Genomic DNA, 22269 nt, shown 5'->3' with positions numbered 1-22269 from the left:
AAGAAACATTTGCAAGACAGATATTCATGTCAAGACAGGGGTTGTGGATATTTGACTTGTGTTGCCATTAATCGTTTGCTAACTTATTTGATGTCTGTCTTGACCGTTAATTTTACACACAGAACTGTGTATATGTGAGGTGTATGTATGTATGCATTATTATTATTATTAAGATTAATAATACTTTTATTAAAAATATTTTTTATATTTCTCCCCCCCCCAGTGTCCTTATGTAGTCTGATTTTTCTCCTCTTCCTGTAATTGTATTGTTGGATGATTAATGTAATTATTTACACTTCAACAAAAAACTTGGCAGTAATGGACTGGCACCCTATCCAGGAGGCAGAGAGACTTGTGCCTTATGCTGCCAGCGATAGGCTCAGGGCCCCCCCATGACTCTGACCAGAGTAAGAGGTGGAAAGGTGGACGGAAGTTATGTTAAATGAAAAAATACCAAAAATATGTTAAATATACACTGCATATAATAAATAAAAGGCTGGTTAGGTAAATGCATTGCACGGTGATCTCAACATATGACTCATGTTTCAGGCTAGTTCTGAGAAGGCTGGTCATTGTCGGGGTGATGCAGCGAGGCTACAGAAAACGGGGCTGCCCCTCTTACCTAGCCAGTCGTTGAACTTCTTGACCTCGCTGGGCAGGCCGAGCTCAGTGAAGTCGCCGGCGTGGACGAGCACGTCGCCGTAGGGCATCTGCATGCCGTCAGTACGCGAGTGGGTGTCTGACACGCAGACGAAGCGCGTGTAGCCGGGTGGCTTTGGCGTGTCGTGGGGCAGGGGCTCCACCCTGCAGTTGTGGGGGGGGGGCACACACAGAGCAAAGAGCTGAGTCCACAGGAAAGCGCGACGATCAAAAAACATCCCACAGGTAAAGCAGGCATCCACCTATTACACGGCACCGCATACGTTGCATGGTAATTCTCAGAGAGAATATGCAGCTTCATTTTTCCTCCTGACTGTGATGCATGAACTGCCTCGTTCCCTGTTGCAGACTGGGACCAGGGCCCTACTGGGATCGAGTCAGAACAAAAAAAACTGACCATAAAAATCACATCAGAATTACGCTGAAGGTCCAGCCCCTCCAATACAAGACCGGCTGACACATTCTGTCAAAGGTCTGGCGTAACAACAAGCCGAGAGAAACGTACCAGGTGGCAATCCCAATGAGTTCGAAATTCCGCTGTAGAACTGCAGGAGCAATCCCACTCCTCCATGTTTTATTTGGTTTTGACGTGCATCTCTGTCGTTCATTCACATACACGCACACCCACGCATTATGACTTTAAGAAATATATCACCATCATTGAGGGCAGATGCTGCCTGTAGGCTGCAATGGACACATCGAGGCCTGGACCGCCATGTAGGCTCCCTCGAGCCGGGCCCCAGTCCTCCATGGGTCTGCCCGAGAGGCATATGGACGAGAGCCAAGGCCGGCTCACGGCAGAGCGGGCCAGCAAACTGGGTCATAGCAATAGAGGCGCTCAGTTACAAGCCCCCCACACACTGACCTCTGCGCTACACGCGGTGAATCCCGCAGCTGCAAACAAGAGCTCTCTGGCCACAGGTCAGCCTCCAGCGCTGATTCGAGACCTCCATACTCAATCAAGATTAACTCGCCAGCCAACTCGTGCTAAAAGCTTCAGCTAACCCAGGGGGAAAACAGTGGTGCTCAAATCTGCACATAAAGCGCAAGTCGGAACTGGGATCCATGAAGCGAAGGAACCGACCAATGTTACCTTTGCCTATATTATTCACAAGATAAATGTCCATGTGACCCAAATACCAAACATGTGAAACACACTCGCAGATTAATCAAATAAAAGTGAACCTCCGAAGTTTCTTCATACAGCGTTCAAGAAAACTATGCACATCGTTGCATTTTTTAATAACCTCCCCTTTCCTGTAAAGTAATCCTCTGACCCCTTGTATTCATTATACTATGCGTTCATTGTAACGACTTGAAACTCCGGGATACAAATTTAAATGCAAGAATGCAAGCCAAAGCCAGCAGCCAGAAAGGCTGCTCAGCAAACATGCAGTACTTCATAGTCGTCTACTGGTAGGCACAGACCTCCTTGAGATGAACAGCACAAAAAAAAGGAATGCAAATAGTCTCACCCTTTAAAAGTATTGCCAAAAGCAGGACAGAGAGCACCATGCATAAGCACGACTCACTGTTACTTGCACTTGTTGCTGGCGTTGCTATTATTAACAACCATTGTCCCTAATGCTATCACACACTGTCCACTTGTGTCTGGACTTTCAATTTAAAACGAGTCTCGGGGGGAAGTTGCCAATCCTAAGTGGCCGTGGCCGGCTCAAGGGAATGGGACAGTTCTTAATAAGCCTGGCCCACTTTAGCACCAGCGGGCTCAACCTGTGTTAGCAGGCCTTCCAGTTGGGAGCAGAGGGACAGCAAGGAAAGCAGAGGCACAGAGCGGTGTTACTGAGAGAGTAAGGGAGGGGCCCGTGCACAGACATTGTGGCTCGAACACACACAGATGGGGGGTGGGAAGGATGCAACAAGGTTGTCATCTGCAGACATGTTACATGGCTAGCAAAGAGGTCTTGCAGTGAGAGGAAGGGAAGAATCGGGGTATTTCTAGAGCCCAGCAGAGCAAGGTCTTACATGTGGACGTGGGGAGGCTGGAAGCGCCCCTGGTTGATGTTGTAGAAGGTGAAAGCTTGCGTGGGGTTGGCGCTGTACTCGTCCACATCCACCGCCGTCCTAGAGCCGCGCTGCTGCCGCCGGGCAGCCATGATCTCTGACAGGGTGAAGGCCATGGATGCTGTAGGATGGGGTGACGCGGGATCGGCGGGGCTGCCAGGCACAGGGGTGAGACAACAAGCCTTCGCTCTCCGCGTGCCGCTGCAGGAGGTGGGGGTCCTCCTGTGTGCTTAGTGGCAGTTCCCCCTGGCACCCTCCCTGCTAGTGCACGCAATGAGCATGTCTCTCAGCAATGTCCCTGGGGCACCTCTCCTTGTCACAAACCTGGAAGCATACAGGAGCAAAAAAGAGTGTACAGCTCAGAGGATCTGTTTATGTAGCAACGATTTCATTTAACAACATTTAGGAAGATACGAGAGGGTGGGGGGCATATGCGAGCGCACACAAGGGGGGTGGGGGGTGCAGACGCACGCTCACACACTCTCAGCTCTGGGAGCTCATTAGGAATCTTTCCGACTCAGTGACTTGATGAATACTTCGGAGTCGAGGAAAAGATTGTGTGCCGGAGAGCGACATGATTCGGCAGCAAATCCTGAACAAATCCTGACTACATCCATTACAGTTACGAGTGTCACTGCAGAGAAGATGAACCACGAACCTCAGCTCCGCACAGCCTCTTATTTAAATGATGCCTGTCATGACGACAGCCTGAATACCAGGACAGTGTGACATGGACATGAAATCTGGGCTGGGGTGAAAAAGAAAAAAGCGACTGTACTACAACTGCAGAACAAATACAGTACCCAGCCCATAATTAACACCTTCCCTGCTCACTGTGGATGCAGTGGGCACATGCAGACACAAATTCCCCACAGCAGGTTCCTTTGTGTTAAATTACTTTAATCCAAAGAGTTACATTCAGTCTGGTAATGCACTGTGCATACAGGGCTGTGATGTGATCAGGTCAAGTCATAAACAGCCACATAAGATCATGAACACCCAACAGAGTAGATGTGATTAGATACTTCTGTGATAGATACCCAGAAATGCAGAGGCTTGAAGAATATTTAGCAGACTTAAAAAGGTTCTGACTAGAAACCCTAATTTTTCTAAACTGAAGTCTGCTGCAAGATTTCTTATTACACATTTTGTAGTGTTCATTTCAATGCAAAATTTTTATATAAATGAAAATGTCTATTTGATCAAGTGGAACAAATATTGATGCCAATGGTTAATAAAACACTTTTTTAAAAAAAACTGTTGTTTGTTTATATATTTACATATTCTGACACACACACGGGCGCTGATAACGTGAAGCATGTACTTCAGGAGGAAAAGCCTGTTTTGTCCCCACCAATCTATAATCAACTTTAAAAAACACATGTTATTGAATCATGCTTAATTCCAACCATGGAATTTTACTTTTGCCTAATATAAATTGCAGTTTGATATGACATTTAACTGACAGTGTCTGAGTATTTGTCCATATCTGGATTTGACAAAAGATGTTGGAATGGTCCAAGCTGCAATATCATATGAACTGAGGTTATCTACTCATCGCTCCTGCAGCTTCCAAGACCTTTTCATCCAATCCAGATGAATGGACACCTGCAGAATCAGTACCTTCATCTGATATGAAACTCATGGGTTTTAAGGAAAAATTGACCCGCTGACATCAAGCTACGCTACAGGAAAAACTCTTTAAAGGCAACACTCAGACTTTACGTTTAACAACAAACACAAGCACCCTGAAGAACGTGCTTAATGCTGCTCTTCACAGGTTTCTACATGCATTCTCACTCCCTTCAAGTCAGACATCAATCTGAACCAGAGGTTTTCACTCCACCTCCAGTTCAACTTAAGTTGGAGCACAAAAGAACTCTCCTCTCCTGGTAACAACATGCTTTTCAGGGCCAAACTGATTTCTAGACAATAACCCCTTTCTTTCTCCTCATGTGTTTCTGATTCCGAGTCCAGCCCAATTATCACACCCATAGTTCTGCGTTGCGCTTACATGTGAGCTCCCCGTCTACATGCAACCGTGGGGCACAAGCTATTTTTCACGAGGTATATGTCACATAGGCTGTCAACTGTCACATGAAATTGAAATCCCCTCCCCCCAAAAAAACCAATTATCTGCGCTCATGGGCATTAATGCATGTGCTGCTGAATGTAACAGCATTTCCATTTACCCTATAATCAGTAGCATTACTTTCCATTAAAAAGCATATAAATGACTAGGTCAATTGCTTAATACTGTGTAAAAGCTTCAGATCAAATCATCACAGTTAAACATTTTATGTATTCAAGCATCTACTGCATTAGTAATTTACTGTTTTGAACAAGACTTTTGGCATGCTCCTTAAACTGATATAAATGTAAATATTATCAAAACAAAGCAATTCACAGTAATGTCAAGGGCAACCACGACTAATATAACAATAAATGGTTACAAAATTATACATGATATTAAGATGCGCGCTTTTAAAGTTACTTAAATAGTAGATTATAGCTCAACCCGGGAAGATTATGATAAAATTAATCTAGAATATCTGAATTCGTTTTTTTAAGAATTGTGTACACGTATCCCCCCAGGGAAAAAAACACTTTAGGTATTTTGTGGCAACGATTACGTACAAAAACACATTAGTACGGTAAATGACGCGTGGAGAGGGAAGCCGCGGCCAGGTGTCCGGTGTCCGAAGCAGACTCCACTTCTGGCGCAACACGCGCACTTTTGCGTAACCTGACCTAATAACAACGGTTCTCTTTTCGAGCCTCTCGTGTCTCTAAAAAAACCCTGGAAAATGTGGCAAGTCCGTGCTGGGGATGGAGCACTGACACATATTTTACTTTTTCCACGCAAAATACAAGAGGAGACGAATACACCCGCGAGGGCACACCGGACCCATGGGCGCCTTACCTGCCAGCCTGGGTTATCCCAAAAAGCTTCCCGAAAACTGTTGGCCAACCGCTCCGGAATACCGGGCGGCCGCCACGCGCCGGCCGGTCACACCTATCGCCTTGACGGTCCCCCACGCGCAGATTCCCGCTACGGCTTCGCTTCACGTGCGCCTCGCGCTGCACTCCGCTGGAGAGTCAGACACTCCCCCCGCTGCGTCTCGCGCTCCGGCTCTGGATCTTTCCACCTCCGGACGAACGGAGTCAAAATGTGAACGAGGTGGGTGGAGAGACCGGGGACCGACCGCGGCAACTCATAAGCTGCCCCCCTGTACTAACCCGTCTAATCCCTTCCCGCTGAACGCGTCGCGGAGGGGTCCAGGAGAAGGATTTTTTTAAAACTTGCTTTACATTCGCCGTTTTCGGTCCAATTAAAACTGGCCGTCAGTTTCCTTTGTGTCAAAAGCGGCGCCTCAGCGATAACCGACAAGCATGTTCCACTGTCCGGTCCGGTCCTAAAAACGTGTTTTATTACTACAGGAAACTAACGTTTTATTTTACTACAGCTACTGGTTTATTTAACCTCGTGTGCGCAGTATATCCACAATATGACGGCGTGCAGCCGAGTTTCATGTGCCCGTACATCTGTCAGCACAAAAACGGTCTACCTACGACATATCCTGGAAGTAAATACAAATTTCGCAGTATTTAGCATTTTCGCGTTACATATACATTTTTAATTACGCATTTCAGTTATAGGTTTTAGCACGTTGTGATACATAGCTAGCTAGCTGCATCATAGGTACACTGCAGGAGCGACCGATCCATAATTCCATAATTTGTGCCGCACTCCAGTAAGAATGTAATTGTGTCGTTTAGCCCACTTCAGTTTTTAAAACCGATTATCCAGGTCCGAAAATGCATTGATAGATTCTGCATTTGTCACTAATACAAAGCTACATTTTAATTGACAACAGGATGGCAGAACGCATTGCCTAGCTGCGCTGAAACTCACAGTAACTATCTCACCTTTTCTCCTCTCCGTGCGCTGCGTAGCATCTACCCTCCGTTCAGTGTGTTTGCACCGCAACTAAATGTCATCAGCGCTTAATCTTACCCACTTCCACATTCCTGAAATGCAATATAATGACGACGTATCGCGGACAGCTGTTACAACTGTCCGCGCTTGTTCCTTCAAAGTCGAAAGCGCTTGAGTTTTCTTTCTGTCACTGTCTGTGTGACTGCGCCCCCTGACGGTCAACCCAAAGTAATGCCGCAGATGTTAAAGCCGGGGCTGTCAGTCAGACTGGGAGTGAAGCCTCCGTGCCGGCTGGATGCATGGGAGAGCCTCGCGTGTGCACTAAGTGTGCATGCTAATGAAGTCTAGAGTGCTGTTACATTTTACAAAAAAATCGGCAGCAATACATACATTTTATTGCCATGGATACACTGAAGATCAATAGTCATGCACAATTCATCACTGTAAAAAACTAAATCTCTATTTCGACAGTAATTTTTTTTATCACGTTTTCATAAACGCTTTAAAACATACATCTGGCGCACCGTGGGCATGCGGGTAAGTTACTATTTTGCTGGAATAGTAGTGCAAAAAAAAAACAGTAACCGAAACGACTTAAGACATTCATGTAATTTATAACATTTCTATTGCAAAAAAAGAAGCGTTCTTGGTCTCTGTACAATACTAAATCGGAACCGGTGATTTAGCTAAGTTACATTCATAAAAGGAAACCAACACTGAAAAAGTATTTTTTTGTATTACTCTTTATTCAATGTATCAATAATGATAATTTAAAAGCTATTCAGTCGTATATTTTGCGTCTTATTTACTATCAATGACATATCGGATTTTGACGATGTAACCCAATGGAATGAATGAAGATTTCCCCCCACAACACTGGACTGACTTACAATACATTGTCGTACAGTTGTACCCGAATAATAAATGTTAAGTTTTCGTTCTAAGGTATAAATTGTTAAAGGCATGTACCTTTAAGCTAAATTTATACAATTCAGTTGTACACATAAAAATACAGTTTAGAGGTCTGTAAAATGCAAAGAGTCACGAAGAAAATATACAATCGCAGCTTTGGTTAAGCTCACCTCGGTTCCAGCTAGAGGAGATCTTCGCCGCTTCCCAGGTGTTTTTGCTTGCCTACAAGTTGTGTGATGGAAAACACACTTATGCGCGGTCCCTCTGCGGTGAGAGGTTTATAACTGCCTGAATTAAATACTGGAGGCAGCAGAAACGAGCAGCACAAAAATCGCTTTATTGTGCTGAAGCGTCGAGCTGGGCGCTCGCACGAAGCTAGATCGCGTCGGTAATTAAACAGCTATGTGAAACAGAAATAAACTACTGAATGTGCACTATGCTAAATTATTCAGCAGTGTACACACGACGGTGCCGGGTCATTTATCAGCGTAGTATTGCAAACCAAAAGAAGGAAGACAAAGACGCAAGTTCCAGTTTTGTGCGATTTATTATCAAAGTGAGATCTTAACAATATTTTTCCTTTTGACCTACTTCGCCACTTGTGAGGTTTTCAGCTTTCTGGAATTTTATGTTGGATAGAAAATAAGCCAAAAACAAGACCATATTTTATAAATCCGGCACAGGCCGCGTGGAACATTTGTACAATACTGAATATCATTTGTTACAGAGAACAATATGAAGGTACCGCAACCGATACCACGAAAAGCATGTAATTTATTTCAGGTCATTTTCTCTCCATCACTAATCCTTCTAACAAGGTAAATATTAACTTAATAATCAAACTGAAAAAATAGCTACCATTTGTACATCATTTACATATTGGTAATTATAAAGCTTACAAAGTGACCAGCAGCAATCTAGAAATTTATGTCTTGGTTTAAATTTCTTATGTAGTAAAAAGGTCAGCGTGACAGGGGTAGGAATTTCACTGTGAGGGGCTTTGGGGGGGGGGGGGGGGGGGTGATTCAATCCACTTCCACTCAAATGGAAAGAAGCATATTTGAGCTTTGGACTCCCAGCAAAACTGGAAAACATATGTTACACATTATCTCTCGACTGGACCCATTTACACATTTCACGTACATTTAACTGAACGTGACAGGGCATCTCGAAGAATGTGGACTGACTCCAGGGCACTTGAGGTCATGTGTAAAAATGTATACACGATCGCTTCTGAAACTTCATACGCTCGCATTATAACCAAAACATGGTTCACATCAGTCAACCTTGGAAGGCATGGATATTCATGAATGCTGTATGTAACAGAAAACATTTGGCAATAACCAGCTTATTAAAGTGTTAAAGTCTAGCTGCCCATCCCGTCATAAATACACTTATCACGGTTGAGGAAAGCAGACTACACAGTAAGTAAAGTAAAAAGGGACTGTGTGGCAGACTGCAGACCGAAATACTGTCACAAATCCGTATGGACTGAAAATACCAGACGATGAGCAGCATTGTACTGTGACGACAGTGTAACCTGCTTTGTTGCTCTTTGGTCTGGATGACGTAACCGCTTGTTCAGCTCTAAGGTAGACCTGAAGGTACAACGCAAACGGTGCTGAAGATCCAGAAACGTGACAGAGTGCATAACTGGTAAGTGCTCACTAGACAAAACCTTGCCGAATCGCTTTCTTGTCTCCAGTCCGTATAACATTATATATCTTCGCTGCATGTATTGGTCCTGAGTGAGAAAATGTTACTGATAACCGAAACCAGATGATTAATATAGATAGCGAAACATTACTATTCAGTTAGGCAAATTATAATGGGTAACTGACAGCATGGTATAAGCTAAATGCAGCATCTTCTCTTCAGAGTTATAAGTCCGCACAGATTCCTAAACCCCCAACATGGGGCTCTGCCTGTAGCAAACAAATCTTCCACAGTGTCTAGTTCACAGGGACCAACCAGAATCAGGAACACACTTTTGATTTATGCTTACACCAGAACCACATTAGGATACAACGTGGGCCTTGCACATGCACTGTGAGGCCAAAGCAAATGTGACTAAGCAGGGACACAAATACTAACCAAGATTGGGAACTAAGTATTGGGCAGGGTGGGTAAACATAATCTTGAAAAATGTTCATGCCTTCAAATATTTGTTGCTCATCCACTCAGACGTTTCCTACTTGACGTTCCCCATCATGAAGCAAACTCTTTCTCAGCACTTTGGAAGTAAACTTTCTCTTTGGGTACAAACCAAGTAAACAGCCAAATATTACAGTCCTAAACAGACGGGGTTCAAACCAAGGACGTAAAGAACCATCACCTCTCTCTCCTTCCCTTTCACTCATACGAACGTGTACTCTCTCTCTCTCTCTCTCTCTTTCTCCATTTTACTCATGCACAAACACACATGGCATAATTCATAAACCACTGCAGAATGTATGCCCATGCTATAGATTCTCAGAAAGAACCCATCTTGCACTGCCAAACCTCACATCAAGCTCAGCAAATTTCAATATATTTAATCTTTTGGCAGTGTCCACCTCAAAGAATTTTACGACGCTGAAATTCTCCGTTTATGAAAAACAAGCCGACACCAACAGACCGATCCCCCTCCTTTCCTTTACACCAAGTAGCTCCAGCCATTGAAACAAGCTGAATGTGATTCGCTGGCCTAACCCATCCAACATCACATAGCGGAACTAAAACGTGCCCCAAAGCACTGACCCAGTTTCAGATCCATTCAGAAAACGGTTGTGATTAAGATAGGGTTCATGACCCGGGATCAATACTTGGTGGCATCTGTCCAGGATCAGCCCTCCCCAGTCTATATTTTAGTTACTTTGGTAAGTGTCAGATTTTAGATTACAAAAATAGGCGTATCATAAGGAGGGTGTCACGGTTTTATAAATATGAACCATCAAGCAGAGGAGACTGAAACACGAGATGGAAGCCATGACACATAACCAGAACACTGCTGTCCTACATCTGGGCAGAAAGAGGCGGGGGGGGGGGGGGGGGGGCATCCCGGCCAAACATTCACCAGGGACTCCACCTCTTAAACGAGCAGCAGAGACAATTCAATTAGTACTCATCAGAACACGGTGGAAAGTTCCTTCTTCATGGTACCCTAGAGATCAGATCGGAAGGAATCCCAAAAAAACAAGATATTTTATGGGGGTTGAGGGGCCATCATGTTTTATGTCTCAGGGACTGCAACTCTTGCAGAGGTCTGGAGATGCCGCTCCTCTCCGTGAAACCAGGTCACGCCAAGTGACAGCGGGTGTCACGGAGACCCAGAATGGCCACGACAAATCTTGCTTTCTTTCTTTTCTACAACCAAGGCAATAAATTTCTATACAACACAAACATAAGGAAATGCAACTTAGATCTCTTTTTCTACAGTTTACAATATAAAATTCAAGTGCAATTAAAGTTCCAAATATTAGTAACATCACATACATTTATTTCTATTGTAACATCTGTTACTCGCAGGTAGTTTTTAATCTTAACCTCCCCCCCCCCCCCCCCCCCTTTAATCTAATATATAGACTTGTTTTTACGCAGCCGTGTAGTCACTGTTCTTTCAGTGAGAAAGATCAGCAATGGAATGGTTCTGGAGTTATGACGTCATTTTTACATTTCGTAAAATAAAAAAATAACTAAAAAAAAAAAGACTAAGTGCACTAATAATTTTATAACCTCAATCTTGCGCACATCAGGAATCTCATTAAAGAAAACAAAGAAAAATATATCTATATATACGTGTATAAATGTACACATTCATACAGTATGTGTGTACATTCGAACACGTACATATATGTACACACATATACATATCAAACATCCATGACGCAGGCTTCTGCAAGTTCTAGTACATATAAATATTCCTTGGCAAAAACGGAATACACGGAATATGTTTAAAGTCAAAACGAGGACTGCGAGCGAAATGCAGGCAGAGGGGGTCATGTCAGCATTCTAATTATTTTCTGTGAGGATTCTGGGTAAAAATGCCGGGTGTGGGATTTAGGCAGGATGGGCTGAGAGGAAGACGCCACACTATTTGTACGGCCGTAGAAACCTGGAGACTTTGGAGCGGAGCAGCTTTATGAAGGATCTGGGAAACATCTCTTTGGACTCCTGGGCCGTGTACTTGAAGTAGTTCTGAGGGTGGGCCAGTACATCAAACAGGGCTTTAATCAGCTTCTTGTCCTGATGGCAGAAGACAAGCAGGTGATGCATCGCATTTTGTCACAGAGTCGAGTGACGTGACGAGTGACCAGGATAAACGGAGCCTATAAACAGCTATTCCAGTATTACAGTGATCTTCATGTCTCTCTCCTGAATGACGGTGTGACTCAGCCCATTCTAAACTGCTAATAATATAAACAAATATGATTGTAGGACTTCCTGATGTCAGGGCTAGCAGGCTTTCACAGGAAATAACATTTGCGCATTTGGTTTACAATGTCAGACAGACAGAGGGAAACGTACTTTTAGTATATCTTGGTGATTCTCTGATGCATACAGTCGTCCATCTCGGACAATATCTTCTATCAGCTGCTGGTAATCCTCTGTCACAAGGTAGCAGTTATTCAAAAATGTGCAAATATGAAAAGGGAACTCAACAGAAACAGCACTGACGCATGTTATTTTAAGAGCTAAATGTGAATCAGTTGAAAACGCAGCATAAATTGCAAGTACAAGTCAGTACAAGTTCACAATCGCAGCATGCAAAAAAGATTCTCCTTGATTTCTGTGCAAATATCTTACAGCCTCCTTGGTGATCATCTTACTTTTTTTTTGCTCACTTTCACAGCTGAATATATCATTAAACAAGTAATATTAAGCTCCATGCTCATGAGAATTGAAGAGCTAACTCCATGCACGAGCTTAAGCTTCTGGCCAGTTTCCTAATAACTGTGCTGCCTAATGCCACCTTGTGGTGAGAAACATGCATGCAGTATTGTTCTATGTTGTATAAACAACGAGTAAATGAGCCGCTCACCATCGTATGTGACGTAGGGCACCTGAAAGCCCTTGCCGCTATTCCCCTCATTGGACTTAAACTGGATCCATAGCTTGCGCGACCTGGAGGTGAAGGCGATGGGCCTCTCGTACGTCTGGCAGGTCTCGTAGGTCGTGATGGAAGTGGGAAGGGCTGCAGAATAGTGAGCAAAGGGGTATGAATGAGGGTGCAAAACAGATTAGGAAAGAACCTCGGACTGACAGCAGCTGCATGTCACGGCTGAAGCGGTATGTCTGGAATCTTAAGGCGACCCGCAGGACAGTGACAGGTGCCGACTCCTGGGTATTCGGTGGTCATATTTTTTCCATTACTAATGATTTTCCTCTCTCCCAAAAGTGGTAAGCAAGGTTTTTCACTGCTCTGCTTGGCCACGATCGTCTTTCTTGGAATTTTTTTCTAGCTGCTGTGACTTTGGAGATGGTTTTCATTATATGTCTGTAATAAAGGGCTAAACGCAGTGATATTTTGGCAGTTCAATTGAGGTAGGACAGATGCACAGAACAATGGACTGAGTGGGTTGGCAGGTTGCATGGGTGGATTTGCTTGGTTGCATTGGTTGGTTTGGCTGGATGCATTGATGAGTTTGCCTGGTTGCATTAGTGGTTTGCCTGGTTACATTAGTGTGTTTGCCTGGCTGCATAGGTGAGTTTGCCTGGCTGCATAGGTGAGTTTTCCTGGTTGCTTTAATGTTGCTTGGTTACATGAGTGAGTTTGCCTGGTTACATGAGAGAGTTTGCCTGGCTGCATAGGTGAGTTTTCCTGGTTGCATTAATGGTGCCTGGTTACATGAGTGAGTTTTCATGGCTGCTTGAATGCATTTGCCAGGTTGCATAAATGAGTTTTCCTGATTGCAATGGGGAGTTTTGCCTGGTTGCACGAGTGCGTTTGCCTGGTTGCACGAGTGCGTTTGCCTGGTTGCACGAGTACGTTTGCCTAGTTTCCTACCACTCTTCCTCATGACCAGTACGTCGCCACACTCGTCCTCAATGGGCAGGAAGATCTCTGGCACAACGATGAGGATGCGCCTCTTGGGTGGAGGGTTGATATTCCAGACGCAGTCCACGTTGGAGGGGTAGTCGCCGGGGTAGTTAGGCGACTCAATGTAGCCGGTGTAGTCCCCCAGCTCCCCACCGCACAGCTGATCTGGAGATGGACGAACACGTGCCAAACGTCTCCTCTGCTCATCCAGTCACTGAAGCCACTTAGGGAGCCTCCCACACATTTACAGCAAGATGGAGTTTAGTATAACACATCATCATACACATGATCTGAGGATTTCCATCTTTTTTCTGCTTTATTAAAGACTCTTACTCTTGCAGTGCGAGACGTTGGTGGCACCATCAAAGTCCGTGGTCGTGTTCCCGGGGCAGGTGATGCAGTAGTTCTGGCCAAACTCTGACTGGTACGTTCCAGCAGGACAGCGGATGCAGCGGTGTGTAGTGGAGTTGTAATGGTGTCCAGGAGCACAGTGCACTGTAACAGATTTCTGGATTTAATGTAACACGTGATGTCAAGCCAGCGTCTATTTTTAAACAGAAACCACAAAGCTTACATACAGGGGCAATACCCCCAGGGTAAAGCTGGGTGCTACAGTATTAAGCATCTCAATTACTGGTCTTAAAGTCCACAATCATGTTACCCACTTGCATCCCATTACCTTTGGCCTCGCAGTCCCTGAAGGACACTGCCCCCTCATATTTGGTCATAAGGCCCCCACCACAGGGAAAGCAGAGAACCCGACCGGGCTCGGGCTGGAATGTCCCGAGGGGGCAGGGCTGACAGGGTCGGAAGCCATCCGAGGAGAAGTGACCTGGGGGACACTGGCCTGGGAGAGACATGACACAGCGTGACCTTCCAGAGGGCCTGGATAATCTGCCACAGACAGCCTTTTTATTTAGAAAACATACACAGTAACAAATGATACACTCACACATAGCAGGTAAATGTGCAATTCTGTTACACGATTAATTAAATATCATATATATATATATATATATATGATCATATACATATACCAAAATATAACACTATGCAAAATTTTTATCTGCTGATTTCAAATGTTTTTAATGAGGAATTACAAACACAGCAGACAAATTCAGAATCTAAAATGCAAGCATCAAATCAGCCGTTTGGCAAGTTTTCGCACATCCGCATTATTCCTCAGTACCACTAGATGGCGTGCAGGAATCATGATAGAACGCAACAAACGCTTTACCGGGGAGCGCGGCTTACTTCCTCAAAACATGTATGGAAAAATAAAATAAAAATAATTTCAAAGGTTTTACTGCCAGCTTCTATTGCTTTCATTTCCTGATTTGTTTTAAGCCATTTTGTTTTTCTGATTTCACAGTGGGAAGTGGTGATTTACTAGTTTTTAAATTCACATCAAAGCCCTAAAATGGATGGAGTTTTGTGCTGTAGAATTACGACGATTCTGTGTGAATGTAATTTCCAAATATATTCCACAGCAATATTATGTGGAACATCTAATTAGCCTGAGTGTTTTTGCATTAAAGTCTTGGCACCCTTTCCTGGCATCTCACAGTGAGGCTGCGGGTCTCTGCGGGGAACGCCTAGGGTTAAACCTGCACCCACCTCCACACTCGGACACGTTCTTGGCGCCGGCGATGCCCTGGACCTCTGTGCTGGGGCAGGGCTCACAGGACAACTGCCCCTCCATGTCCTGGTACGTGCCCGGTGGACACTGCACACAGTCTTCCTGCTCCCCACTGTAGAAAGTTCCCACGCTGCAGCTGGCTAGGAGACAGAGCAGCAGGAATGCCAGACAGGCACCGTTAGACCAGACAATCTCCCCCACGTGAGTCCATTAGGCCCAATGCTGGCATACCGTGCCGCCCGACTCACCACATTTGCTGTCCCGCAGGACCTGGCCGGTGCTGCAGGCCTCCTGGTTCTCCACGAGCTTGGCGGGCTTCTGGGCCACCTCGTACTCCGTGCCCGAGAACTGGATGTAGAACTGCTGCTTGTTGATGGACTTCCTGAGGGTCCTCATGGCCATCTGCAGCTTCTGCTTCATCTTCTCCCTCACGCAGTCCATGTTACACAATTCTGATCCCCCCGCGGAAGCAGAAAAGCAGACACTTGTCACCGCATAACCATTGCAGCTACTGTGGGAGAACCTTCTCTCAGGAATATATCACGCATATTTCAGTGTAAAAGTTGTTGTAGATAAATACATTGTTTTACAAGAAAATCATTACATCTCCACAATAGGTATTGTTAAAGCTCATGCACAGAGAATGCTGCACATCTGCGTTGTTAGATTACATGTGAAGTACATACAGCTCTGGAAAAAACTGAGACCACTGCGTATTGTTTTAAAAACCTGCATTTTAAAATCATGGTTTAATCCTGGTTCTGCTGACAGAAGGCTACATGACAGGCTGCTTCCAGGATCAAAGTTTTAAAGACAGGAGTCCACAAGAACAAGATGAAATGAGAGACACAGGAAATAATCAGAAACCAGCCAGGTAGAGGGCAGGAGCGACTGTCTAATGCCAGAGATGACCGTCAACTTATCCGGCAGTTTATCATGAATAAAGGATTCAAGTTATCTTCAAAAGGAATGGGAAACATTAAGTGCAGTTCTGAAGTGCACTGCTAGGACAGTTCTTATCAGGCTCCTACAAGCACGAGTGAAGTCCCATAAAACAAGGATGAAGCCCTTCATTACTGAGAAACAGAGAAGAACCAGGCTGCAGTTTGCAGAAAAAATAGTGTATTATTCACGGATGCATACCCATAAATTGAGAAATGAGTGAAACTGAAAATTTTTGCTGTGGTCTGTTCATTTTTTCCAGAGCTGTATCTGTGTTAAAGCAGTGAAACACTGGTTTTATTGCATGTCACACTCTGCGGGTACCATAGATACTTAATCATACATCCATCGTTGACACGGGGCACATTGTTAGACGTCACATGCAGCATGTCCCTGTGAAATTCTAGAGCAGCGCCCCCCTGAGGGACCAGTACGTTAGCTACCTTGCTAAGACCTTCAAGTTCCTTGTGCTCTTTATTACTGACGCCCTGACAGCCTGCTGCTCTTTGAGCACTGACCTGAGGCCTCCTCCTCCTTCATCTCCATCTCAAATTCCGCAGTGATGTGGGACACCTCCTTGGAGGGGGACTTGCGGCCCCGCCGGCGCTTCTTAGACGAGTCGCACTTGAGGTTGACGAAGGTCACCTGGCAGTCGTCAGTGCAGGGGAACTGGCCCCCTTAATAGGGGGAGGGCAGTGAGGAAAGGAGGAAATGGGTTTTTTAATGTCACTGTACCAGACCGTTCTGTGTAATTCCTGCTGCTGGAAGTGGCACGTGGCCTTTAGGATGACTGGAGTGACCCTGCAGAATCCATACAGAAGGTTAGTGACTCGACACCACAGGCCGTACTGGGGACCCACTGCAGAGAGGAACTGAGAGGTGGAGACCATTCATACTGAATGACCAGGAGGCAGCATCACAGGTTCAGGTCCTGAGAGTAAGTCCAGACCAAGATTTTGTTTCAACCAACCGGTTGAGATAAAGGGTCATAGTTACAGACTATTCAACTATTATTATCAGTTGAAATAAAACCTTGGTCTGGACTTTTGGGTGGTTCAGGTCCAGAGAGCAAATCTGAGTAGTTTGAAGATGAGATATTTAGTAGATCCGAGCATGATGTAAGTTACAATGAACTTGTATTTACTTCTACTGACAATGCATAATTTCCACATCCAGAAAGTGTGATACTTACTAACAGCTGCCTAAAAACCAATAATGTATTTCACCATCTCCAAACTAAACAAACTGTATTAAAATATATTTACTAGCTGAAGAGGTTATAGTCACCATGAATTTCCCTGCTGCTCCCCTTAAAACTCCCTCATGGATGCAAAAGATGAAGATAAAAGGCAGAGTGGACTTTGGATGCTGGAAGTGGCTGCCTGACCCAAAAACTCAGAAAACCGCTGACCTAGTGTGAGAGTGCGTCTACCTTGCAGCATCTGCCTGGAGTTCTCCTTGAACTTCTCCTTGTTGCGAGGTCTGAGGTGACACTTTGCATCCTTGATCTTGAATCGAGCCTTCTGCTTGATGGGTGGGACCAACGTGTCTGATGAAGAACAAGCAGGACAGCAGAAAAATATATTCAGAAAATGATATGTATGCGACTGCTGCTTGTAATATTTTCCATGTTCTTAACCTCAATGACTCGAAAATGTTACACTTTCTGGAACACTCAGGTTCTATTAAGAATGTTCTATTCAGGTTCTTAAACCTGACTCAGAGACTCCACACTGTTTTAACCTAACTGAACACGATCTCCATAAGCTTTAGAGTTATGGTGGCTCGGAGGTTCACGCTGTTGCGTTACATCTTCATGGCTGGTGGGTTTGAATTCTGCCTGCTCCCTGTGCTTGGAGCTGGAATGTTCTCCTCAATGTCAAGGCCTGGCATCCTGTCCAGGGTGGACCCCTGCTTTATGCTGCCTGGGGGGGCTCCAGCATGTTATTGGATGATGGATAGATCTATAAGGTCGAACATCGTGTTTTAAAAAGTCTGCAAGGATCTGTTAAAGCAACAAAAAAAAGCCCCTTTGGGAAGGAAGTAAAAATGCACTACAGAGGAGAGTTACAGCATAGCTACAGGCAGACGTGTTGTCACACCGTTAAGATCTGTCACTGTGCAGCCACTTTACACTATGGGTCAGCCATGATGTGCTTGGTGTCCCTTCAGAGAGGAGGGGGGAGGAGAGCAGGAGAGTGATGCTTTGGGGGGTTTGTTCAAAGCACAGCCCTGTTGTCTGAATAGCAGAGGTGAGTCTCTGCTGGAGACTGAGGGAACAGACTACAGCAAACCTCTCGTTTATCCTACCAAAAATATGGGGCGTCCTTTAGATAAAATTCCTTTTTTTCAGTCACGAAGTTCGTCCATCAAATTTCATGAAAGCCTGCTATCAGTGAAGGTAAGGTGACATTCACAGAATCAGCCTCCTGCCGACTGTGTCGTCTGTGAACTGCCTCAGTGTCGCCATCTGCTGACCAAGTACGGTCACAAAGTACCATTAAATTCCAGGATTAAGAAGCAGGTAAACCTGCAGTTTGCCTCGGCTGCTGTGATGCCTTCGACTGTTGATGTTAATGTCCTGTATCCAGCTGTTACGCCAAGCGCCTTGACCAGGTGTGGCTGTTATGTTCAGACATTTGGAATGGTAACATAACTGAAATATTTTACTGACAGATAAACGGCTTGATAATTTAATAATATTTAATGATGAATTAGTAAATAATATAATTGTAAGATTTAATATGTTTTTCTTACAGTCATCCCTCCAACAAAGAAAACAGCAGAACGCAGAGTTGTTGAGATGTTCCGAACTTAACCCATAACGACAGCTGAGTTAAGTTTAGGTAATTATACGCTTGGCTGGAGCTAAGAACAGCCTTCACACCGGATCTTCAGCACTGAGAGATGAGCAGCTATGGTATGCCTTCCCAAACACTGTAACTCAAACTGAAGATGAGGAATAACAATGAGAAGCTACAGATTCACTGAGGACAGGGCAATGTGTGGAGATGAGATCAGTGATCGCACATGAAGGTAGACCCAAGGGGATGAAGTGCCCTGGTGTTCACACCGCAGCAACGATGAAAAAGTGCTGTGAGACTCAGGGGGAGCAGATAACCTCACGCTAATCAGGACGCAAATCAACAATGCATCTGGCTTCGCCCACGTAGCCAGATTTGCGTCTTTGGTCTCGGCTCTCCCTATACCACAAAGAGCTAAAATGCTTTCCTGTGGTGTAAAGAGGGGTGCATTCCAAGAAACACAGACCATGGATGGAATATGAACCAGACAAGAGTCTGCCGAAGACGTGAAAGAAGGATCTTGTGTGCGGAAGAACGTAAATGGCGGGCATGTTGTGGAATGACCGCAGCTACAATCCAAAGCCTCAGAGCAAAACGCCGAGGACGTTGACGGCCAGAATAGCCGAAGAATGAGAGAAATTGCAACACGAGCCGGACGTCCTTTCAAGGCTCTAGCTCACAACGGTTGACTTGGCTGAAATGTGACTCTTCTTCCACAGTTGACCCTGTCGACACTGATTTAAAAAAAAAAATTGTCTCATTAACTCTACATCGTCCTTTCTCTAAGATGCCACCAGACCCAGCATGGGCTCTTACGTTCCTCAGAGCAGCGATTAGTTACGCCGGTGGGCCAGTTTCCCACAATGCACTGTACCTGCACAGCTCAGTATGGCAGAGGTCGCGTTCCTCTTCTGCGGCGTTTTCCCAGGCTGCACAGGGACCCCGCAGCTGAGGGAGTAGCTGTTCTCGGAGTCTGGGGGAGGACACACACACACGGGAATGAGCACCACTAGACACGCCAGGCCTTGGGGGTCCAATAACAACAAGGCCCGGCGCATATCAACATACTCGCTTATTAGGGTTCCTGGATCTGCTTCACTCTCCCAAAGCAAGAAATAGCTTAGATGTAACCTATAAGGTTCGTCTTATGGGGATGCAGATTCCAAGGGTCGCTCGGGTGTTTGTCTTGATTAAAGAACATAATGACCAGATTGAAATATTTCTTAGCCCTCCCCAATATGGAGACAGGGTGTGTGTGGGGGGGGGGGTGTACAGGGTGACGGAATGCCTTTCAGAAGGCTGCAGATATGACCTTGACTACTCCGCCTCCGGAGCTCCTGCGGCAGTTCCTCTGTTTCTCTTGGCCTCCGACTCGCAGGCCGCAAGGTTCCAGGGGATTAGATGTGGTTTTATATTGCCTTTCTATTCCCTGATTATTTAAGAGGCCAGAGGAGCCCCAGGGAAACAACGCTGCCATTTGAAACACGGTCAGAAAGAAAGAAAGAACACTAAATATCAAAAGGAGGATGATTAAATAACGGGAAAGACACTCTTCCCAAGGAACTGAAAGCCCTGCCAGAGCGCTGCAGTCTATTCTCTGCACTTTTTCAAGTGACACTCTCCAAAAGATACAAAAGCCAATAATTCAGCTCATACTTGAGGACAGTCTATCAGTCTACGTGACTGTCCGGCCAACAGAAACCAACCAGGAGTTTATTTAATACATTATAGACACATTAAGAATATCTGAGAGGAAAATGTGGCTGAACCCCGCTTTGGATTACTCCAGGAGCCTTGGAATTAATTTGTTAAGGTTTACCACAAGACACAAGCTGCATGTAATAGCCTATCATTTATCTCTAGGAAAATCAACCTGAAGTATTTCTTCAAGGAAAAATTTCCTATTGAACAGTTTTCTGTCATCGCACAGTTTTCCCTTCCAGAACAGTGGAAGTTCTAATTAAACCTAATCAGCCGTTATTTAAGAGAGGCTTTGAGTTTGAAGAAACCGTAATGAGACCATTTCTCCACTAGAGGTCATGAGAGGGTAAGGAATGACTGACATTCTATTGACCTCAGCAACAATAGCGTCAGTCAAGGACTGGTGGAGCAAATCATTGTACCCAGTGAACTTCTGCTGGGCCCAAATCTATGGCCTTAGATGACCAGCAATACAGCAGGCACCCTGACCCAAGCTCTCGCACCTTCTTACTGGGACCTACCTGCAACGAAGAGGGCGTTGGAGGGGCAGGAGAGCGAGCACGTCTCTACTCCTCCCGTTTTGACACAGCTCAGCTGGGCTTTGGGGGTGGGCTTTCCATTGGGGAGACACTTCACCGCCTCTGAGGAGGACCCAGGGTTACGTTACCATGGTGACCAACCAATGCGTCGAAACCTCTGGACCCCCGTGCGTGGGAACACAGAGCCTGGCGTGTTGTTTGCGTCTTCCACTTACCGACACAGTCCTTCTTATTCCAGTGCAGCTTCTTCCCGGGCAGACACACACACTCGTAGCTGCCCTGGGTGTTCAGGCAGCTGTGCTCGCAGCTTCCGTTGTTGATGCTGCACTCATCGATGTCTGCCAGACAAACGCACGTGAGGAGCGTGCTCAGAATGCCTCTACGCAGACGGCCTTGCTGCGTCACCATTATGATACTCAATTTGGATGACATTCATGCAGTCTCATCTTTATCTTTTTCCCTTCTGATCTTGAGTTGCATGATTGGACAACCTCCAAGGGCCTCGAAAACTTTTTAAATTGAAGCAGCCAATCAGAAAAATCCTCTCCTTGATTCTGTTCCATTACTGGCTAATATTCTCTCCAGGGCTGCTGGGTATGCATATGAGTCACATACAGCTGGTGACATTGTTGCTTAGGGGCAATTCTAGGATTTTTTTCAGGAGAGGAACACAAGAGGGGTCATAATTTATACAGAGGGGCCAACCTTATAATTATCCAATGAAAGGCTTTGAGTTGGTGAGTGACAGGAGAGGGGACATTCTGGGGGCCAATCAGCTTTCAGCTGGGGTCAGTGCCCCTGTGGCCCCGCCCCTGTATATCCCCCTGCTGTAGCTCAACACTGGTCACAGTGTCAGTGATGCTGCACTACTCAGCTCTGCTACTCCTGACCTCAACCCTATGCTGCTCCCATTGTCCACATAACCACAGGTACCACGACGATGTTGTGTGATGTAACAGAATGAATGAAGGCTTATTCTATGAAAGCAGGGATCTACGAGCAGGTCCAACAGTCTGTGTTTCATACAGTGCAGGTCCTTGCACCATTACTAAGGTTATTAGCGGATGTCTGAATGCACAAGAATACAT

The 22269-nt window shown here is 45.3% G+C and overlaps 2 protein-coding genes across 7 annotated transcripts in view; both read right to left on the bottom strand.

Moving 5' to 3' along the window:
* Positions 1-6963, bottom strand: part of mpped1 (metallophosphoesterase domain containing 1) — a 42927-nt gene extending 35964 nt beyond the window's left edge. Inside the window, exons 1-3 of one of the 4 annotated variants that reach the window (XM_049007467.1) lie at positions 6616-6963; positions 2647-3009; positions 623-804 (exon numbers count right to left, since the gene is read on the bottom strand). In XM_049007467.1, coding sequence (XP_048863424.1) covers positions 623-804; positions 2647-2801 — 337 coding nt within the window. In that variant the 5' untranslated portion in view covers positions 2802-3009; positions 6616-6963. Of the gene's footprint in view, positions 1-622; positions 805-2646; positions 3010-5608; positions 6445-6615 lie in introns of those variants that run through there. The other 3 variants (XM_049007470.1, XM_049007469.1, XM_049007468.1) reach the window with 3 other exon arrangements.
* Positions 6964-8065: 1102 nt separating this feature from the next.
* scube1 (signal peptide, CUB domain, EGF-like 1) overlaps positions 8066-22269 on the bottom strand; it is an 87786-nt gene continuing 73582 nt past the window's right edge. For all 3 annotated transcript variants that reach the window (XM_049007462.1, XM_049007463.1, XM_049007464.1), the window contains 13 exons: positions 21397-21519; positions 21164-21283; positions 19816-19914; positions 17570-17686; positions 16656-16814; positions 15444-15647; positions 15174-15335; positions 14236-14403; positions 13890-14051; positions 13524-13721; positions 12558-12710; positions 12044-12123; positions 8066-11761 (listed from right to left, as the gene is read on the bottom strand). In XM_049007462.1, coding sequence (XP_048863419.1) covers positions 11609-11761; positions 12044-12123; positions 12558-12710; positions 13524-13721; positions 13890-14051; positions 14236-14403; positions 15174-15335; positions 15444-15647; positions 16656-16814; positions 17570-17686; positions 19816-19914; positions 21164-21283; positions 21397-21519 — 1898 coding nt within the window. In that variant the 3' untranslated portion in view covers positions 8066-11608. The remainder of the gene's footprint in view (positions 11762-12043; positions 12124-12557; positions 12711-13523; positions 13722-13889; positions 14052-14235; positions 14404-15173; positions 15336-15443; positions 15648-16655; positions 16815-17569; positions 17687-19815; positions 19915-21163; positions 21284-21396; positions 21520-22269) is intronic.

This window comes from Brienomyrus brachyistius, chromosome 3 (genome assembly GCF_023856365.1).
Source record: "Brienomyrus brachyistius isolate T26 chromosome 3, BBRACH_0.4, whole genome shotgun sequence".
Taxonomy (NCBI): Eukaryota; Metazoa; Chordata; class Actinopteri; order Osteoglossiformes; family Mormyridae; genus Brienomyrus; species Brienomyrus brachyistius.
This window is presented reverse-complemented; position numbering and strand designations above follow the sequence as displayed.